This window comes from Dunckerocampus dactyliophorus, chromosome 11 (assembly GCF_027744805.1).
Source record: "Dunckerocampus dactyliophorus isolate RoL2022-P2 chromosome 11, RoL_Ddac_1.1, whole genome shotgun sequence".
NCBI classification, from domain to species: domain Eukaryota; kingdom Metazoa; phylum Chordata; class Actinopteri; order Syngnathiformes; family Syngnathidae; genus Dunckerocampus; species Dunckerocampus dactyliophorus.
Window position 1 is genome coordinate 7,911,533 of NC_072829.1, and position 6,918 is coordinate 7,918,450.

The window sequence follows — 6,918 nt, forward strand, 5'->3', positions numbered from 1 at the left end:
ATGAAAGCGCCACTGGTTCACTGTTTAACTAACTCAGAGATGGCATCACCATTTATTGAGAACTCGGTGGACGTGGGAACAAGAATAATTTGCACAGCACAATGACGGCAGCGGCTTTTTTAAGATCACGCTCATCCATGAATACGCTAGTATGCTCACTTTTTGAGCAGAGCGTCAGGAATCAAATACAATAAGGAATATTAATTTGGCCGACATTAGCAGTAGATGTCACATTAGTTCTCAGACTATTGTTTTTTTACATTGCAATATTTTCTGGAGGAATAAGTACTCTGAGGCATCAGTCAACTGCAGTAAAGCACTTCTTTATATTAACAAAAAGGAAAAGGTTGTCACAAAGGAAATCGCCACAAAACTCGTCAACACTGCACCTAGTGGTCATCACGTGGTACAGCATGTCTTGAGCACACTGATGCAACCCATCAGTTGACCTAGTACTTATTTGTCACAGATAATGAGTATAATTAATTATTTCACTTTGATATGGCCATGAATAAACAGCTCAGTGTTTTACATACAGGGATCTGTGAGTCACTAGCTGTCAAAAAGTCTTTATTGTCATTGTACAGAGACAGTAGATTTGCATGTTCAGGGCGACACAATAAAAAAAGAAAACATATATTGTTTATATATTATAGCCCGCGCACAAGGTCACACTTTACAATAAGGTACACAAAAATACAGTAGTTGCTGTATGACAAACTAATGAGGAACGAATGACTAAGGTACATAAAGTTAGACTAGTTACTGAGGAACTAATGAACAACAAATGAGGAACTAATGGGTACAGTACTTACCGAGGAACTAAGGCACATAAATTTAGTTACAGAGGAACTATCCATCCATTTTCTATACCGCTTCTTCCTCATTAGGGTCGTGAGGGCATGCTGGAGCCTATCCCAGCTGACTTCGGGCGACAGGCGGGGTACACCCTGGACTGGTCGCCAGCCAATCGCAGGGCACATATAGACAAACAACCATTCACACTCACATTCATACCTATGGGCAATTTAGACTGGTCAATTAACCTCACCTGCATGTTTTTGGAATGTGGGAGGAAGCCGGAGTACCCGAAGAAAACCCACGCGCACACGGGGAGAACATGCAAACTCCACACAGAAATGCTCAGGGGAGAATCGAACCCAGGTCTTCCCAATCTCCAAGCTGTTACTGTGTTGGCCAGTAGACCACCGTGCGGGATCGTTACATTTTTGCGCGGAAGCAGAATAATACGACATCAAACACCCCCTTTTACGTGAAAGCACACTGAGCACTAAGTTGATTATCACCATTGCAGCTTTTTATTTACTGTTTCCTGCAGTGCTAAGCATAGCATTAACATCAGCATATACAGTAAGTGTATGTTGGATATTGATTTTGGAAATAAACATGGTGGACAAATCAGCACAAAAGTACAATAAATATTTTTGATAGTTTTCATCCTTTGGCTTACTACTACTGTAGTATCGTTCACCATATTACATTTGCTGTTACTTGCACCAGGTTACTTTGAAATCACAATAAATTAAAGGTCCATCTGATTGTGGTTCCTCCATATTACAAAGACAAAGTTTGACAATGTTTTTGTCAAAAGATGCAAAAAAAAATAATCTTACTTATCTATTTCAGTGCTCATATGAAACTTGCATAATGCACATTTTTGACCCAGAATTCTTACAAAATTAACCAATTAATTATGTGTAATATTTAAGTTAATTAAGATAAAAGGTTTATGTTTTTTTAAGTGTGCAGGAGTAGGGGGTACATGGCTTGAGCTCAAATGTCTGAAGGGGTACGTGACTGTAAAAAGTTTGGAAACCACTGGTTTAGTTTATTTTGAACATGCTTGTTAAAGTTAGACTGAAGTACACCTGCGCATTTCAACGTGTCCAAAAAGGAGTTGGAAGAAGCAGAGCGAGTTAATCTTAACCCTTCTGTGTCGCCGTAATTACTGATAGTTTGTTCACTTCCTGTGTTTAATGTACAAGGTCACTATTTCTTTACAGGGAATAAGTGATAAATAATTTGTAATAGTAAAAGAATGTGTATTGGAATACATTTTAATTTTGCGTCTCTAGGATTGAGTCACGAAGACAGACGTCTGCGTAAGTGTTAAATTCCTCTGTTGCCCTCGCATTTTTATGCCTGGGTTTTCCGGTTTTCCTGGTGACGATGGTCGGCATTGAATAAACCAAAGAGTTCTCGTCGCTCTGAAAAAACAAGTCATGTGTGACATGAGAAGAAGGTGAAAATGGAGCAAAGATACACAGAACTTTTCTAGAGACTTCCTTCTTACCTGCTGGACACGACAGGGCGTTTCATCAAGTGTTTGTGGACCAGCTGAAACTTGAAGACAAAGCATAAAACAACCTTGTAATGATGATTGGTAATCTGCATTTTCTCTTACCTTTGCGGCAAAAACAGTGTTTTGTCCTGATCTTGTTGACGAGGAAGGCTGACATGATGAAACATAAGGCCAAAGCAGCACTCAACACAAAGATAACATCTCTTTGAATCCTGCATGTGTTTGAATCACACCTGTTGAAATCTGGAGGGGTATGATAAAAAACAGTCCATATTTATGACAACACACTTATGATGAATTTGTCCATACTGATGAATGACTATTTACCGTCATTCTTGACTTTTATTGGATTTCCCATGAAAATCTTCCCACATGTGGTCACAGCACAAAAGTAAGTTCCAACATCGAGGGCACTGAAATTATTTGAGCAAGTGTGGATGCATTTCTGCGTGAAGTTATCTTTGACCCCCTTGCATTTGTCATGAGTGTAAACGAAGCTGGGATGGACGCTGTCTGGTCCAGTTCTGAACCAGTGAAGTTTGTGTCCATCCTGACAGATTTCATTCCCAGACTGGGAGAGGACTGAGCACTGGAACTTCACAGGCTGTCCTGGTTGGACTTCAGAGACAACAGACACAGAGGGGTCTGGTTCTGGAAATGGTGAAAGACAAATTGAACTTTTGGATTCCACAGAGCGACATTCATTCCTGTTGAAAACGTTACGTAAAAATAATGTGATGTGGAAATCCTGAGGTTCCATTCCTTGTTGTGCTTTTAAAAATATGTTATTATTAATAAATGGGTCTTCACTTGAACATTTGATGGCTGCATTATTGGATGAGTGGTCAAGTTAACATCATTATCTATGTGCAAACTGTATGTAAAAATGTAAATGTGATCAGCAGATCATCAATTTACTTGTCGTATTTACCTGTGATCTGAAGAAACGCTCCCTTTACAAACATCATGTCATGTCCTTGCACTTTTAAACAGTAGTAGACCGCCGTATCACTTTTCTGTACTTGACTAATTCGCAGATCAAATGTTCCTGATTCTTTTATGGCTACGATGCGACATCCAGTATTCAATGGTCCATATTCAACAAAGCCTAAATTGGAAGATGTCGTTGCAGCTAAAACTTCAGGAAACGTTCCAGAAACAAGCCGGATCCAAAATAATACAATGTCAGTGCTCCTATTTTTGACATGTCAGAGTGGCATTTTTTCCAGGTCTAACAGTCAGAGTCGAAAAGGTGTGAGCACCTGTCCATGCTGAAGAGAAGAAAAAGAAGAGATGTTAACAAGAGTCATGTACAGTATGAAGCCGTCTCCACTGGAAGTGAGCATGGACTTGCCTCCATGTTGGAGCAGGAGCAGCAGATGAAGCACGATCCACATTTTCTCCTGGTTTGACCAAGTGAACAGCAGACCATCTAGACAGCATCATCATGCTATTGACTTGAATCACATCATACCAAATGGGAGGGAACTATTTCACAGTCATCTCATTGGTCGTCTGCTTTGTTGAATCAACCTCAGTGGAAATATGTCCACCCAAACTTTCCAGTCTGTTTGTGTCATTTTTTTCAGGCTACAATTTACAAACACAGATTAGAGCAAATTTTAAAAAAGAGCAGTAACAACAAATATGACTTCATGTTGCAATATCCATCATTCAACCTTTATAAAGGACTCTTTGTTAACTCAAGCACTTTCAACGCCTATAAAAAAATTTCTGCTGTGAGTTTGTTCTTTTGTCAGACGTGGGTTTACTTATCTTGGCTCAGTTTGCAGTCATCTGGTGAGGTGTGGGCTGGCGACACCACTTCCAACCATCAGCAACGCTGATCGTAGGCTAAGTCTTTCGGTCCTTCTTTTTTTGTTGCACATTCCATGTTGTATTGTGTGTAGAAATTTTTTTTAAATGTGTAACTTTTTTTGTAATGCATTATCGTTCTGTCATTAATTAGTTGTCCCAGGCCTAGATTAAATACAGTGCTTAAAATACTGCTCTCCCAAATACTGTACAGTCCAGTAGTAATTAAATGCATGCCCTTATAAGGCGCTGTGTTGTAGAGTTGACATTTAGGGGCTATCCACACGGAAACGTTTCCAGGTCAAAACGGCAAAGTATTTTATCATTTCAGCCTCCCATCCACACAGGAACGGGTGATGTGGACAGGCAATACGAGAACGATGACGTCACCGACCCACTGCTGCCTCATCGCCATCACATGACCAGAAGTGAGCTCTGACGACAAGCCAACATAATATCCGAATATTTCGACAGACATGACTCACCTCAGTCGACATTCTCATGATATTCTGCTGTCTTGTACTCCATAATGACTCCCAGAGGTAATTCCACTTCTTGTAAGTGGAAGACAACGGACTTATGCGCATGCCTTCATTCTTCTTCTATAGTTTGGAGTGTCACGTGGTTCCATCTGCGTGCCTGTTCACAGCACCACACATAGGTGTGCCTTGTGTATTACATCGTTTTCAGTCAGTGATGCTTTCCTGTCTGGATGCATCTATATACTGATCCAGCACAGCGTGGACGTGACTTTTTTTCAACCAGCCAAAACAAAATTCCCAAGAACGTTACCGTGTGGACAGGGCCTTAAATCACTTCCATTTTTTTCTGGCTGGTATCGCTTAAAAAAATATTTTGGCCAATTAATTGTGTTGTATTGTATGTAACTGCCATGCTCGGCTCGCAGCCTTTGAAAACTTGTTGTCCATTTCACATTTTCGACCCAGAATTTTTTGGCAGAAAAAAAATGCAAATCCCCACAAACACAATATAGAAAGCACGTGCACACACACATTATGTTTGTTTCAGTTTGATGAACACACTCATACTTGTTAGTCTACAGTCAGTCTTCAAGATATGTTGAACAAGATTTAGGTCCATTTTACATTTTGGGACCCACAAACCTGAAAAACACCCACACAACTTCAGGCCATAAATACTGTCTCTTTCTCATACACGCACACACAGACACACACGTAAGTCGTATAGCACTTCCTGTGATGGAAAAAAAACACAGACCAGGTTATAACTGCATCAGTGTTTGTGGCTTTGTCAGTTGGTACAAACACATTTAGTTTCACAACCATTTCACACTTTGAAGAAGAGCAAACAAGAGGCAGGTTCTACACATTAAGGAACGGGACGGTCGGCCTCCTCTTTTTAGATGGCTAAAGTATTTTTAATCAGGTCATTCAAAACTCAAAAGTTTTATGTGTATGTAGACTGTGGGCTATATTTCTCACAAATATTTTTAAAATCCAAATAAATAAGGTTTTTCACTACATTAAAAGGTCTAGATTGATGTTCTTGGTGTGAAAATTGGTATATTTTTACATATATTTTCTGCCACTGGGTAAGTAAAAACAGTGGCTTCCATTTTCATTGGATTTCAACTTAGAATGAAAAATCTCTATTTAGTCACATGTACAACGTGCAGCAGAATTTTGTTTCTGCATTTAACCGATCCTCTTGAAAAAAAAACATGCTGTTAGCATGGTAAAAATGCTAACACGCTAACTGTTAGCATGATAGCACCTAGAACAATGAGCGCCAATGAAAACCTCTTTATAAATAAGCTGTTGCAGCCTAATAGCTCAAGAAATTAGACAAACTACATCTGATCGCCACCCATGCGAAGCCTGTTGCTAATAAAATAAACCGGAACATTATAAAGTTTTTAGTAGAGAAATGTGCAGACAAGTAACATTCTTAAACATTGTGACAGAATGTTTTAGTGGAAATCAACTTTATTACAACAACATAGTTATACCATATTTGGACATATGTGAGTACTCTTTGACACTAAATAAGTAAATCAAATTTGTGCACAAATGTGGAATCTAGAAGTTTGCTGTCTATTTGTAATCTTTTGATTTTGATTGTGATTGTGGAAAAAAAATCTCAGCGAGTTTATTCATTTTTCAGATGTGGGCTTACTTTTCTTGGTTCAGATTGCTGTCAACTGTTGAGTGCTTACATAACAATCAATAAAAATTTTTAGTCAATTAAAAACCCCTAACTACTGACTACAGCATCACAAAGGATGTAAAGTTAAAGTTATTGAAACGGTATAGATACTACAAACAAAGCTCTTCACGTGAATCGGTGCACAGTGGAACCTCGGTTAGCATCCATCCCAGTTTGTTAATGTCGAAAATTTACTCCACAATTTTGCCTTGGTTTGCGTGGCTAGCGTACAATATGGCACACATCTTGGTGTGTTGTTAATACACTGCGTGAGTTCAACTGTGTTGTTCATGTGTTTTTTTTTTATCACAATATGTCCTTCCTTGTTGGCTTCTTATTAGCGAGCTAAACAAAATGGCAACCGGAACCAGAAGTGACGTCACCCGTTGATGATATCATCAGCGATTGACTCTCAAAAATGTTTTGTAAAACGTTTTTATAGTTTTACAATTATAGTTTTAAGCATAAAAACAATTCTAAATGCGTATTAATAACAAATGATATGGATAAATTAACATTTAAGGTTACCTTTAAATTCACTGAAGAGATGACTGTTCAAAGACACGATGTGGCAGCAAGATCAACCAGTGGCA

The 6,918-nt window shown here is 38.9% G+C and overlaps 1 protein-coding gene across 1 annotated transcript; it reads right to left on the reverse strand.

Moving 5' to 3' along the window:
* Window positions 1-617: 617 nt before the first annotated feature.
* LOC129190063 (uncharacterized) lies at window positions 618-3,588 on the reverse strand. The gene is made up of 5 exons (XM_054792410.1): window positions 3,255-3,588; window positions 2,651-2,974; window positions 2,426-2,566; window positions 2,315-2,364; window positions 618-2,228 (listed from the first exon to the last, which is right to left on the reverse strand). Exons 1-5 carry the CDS (start codon window positions 3,289-3,291, stop codon window positions 2,079-2,081), a joined length of 702 nt encoding a protein of 233 aa, XP_054648385.1. The 5' UTR covers window positions 3,292-3,588; the 3' UTR covers window positions 618-2,078.
* Between the last annotated feature and the right edge of the window lie 3,330 nt (window positions 3,589-6,918).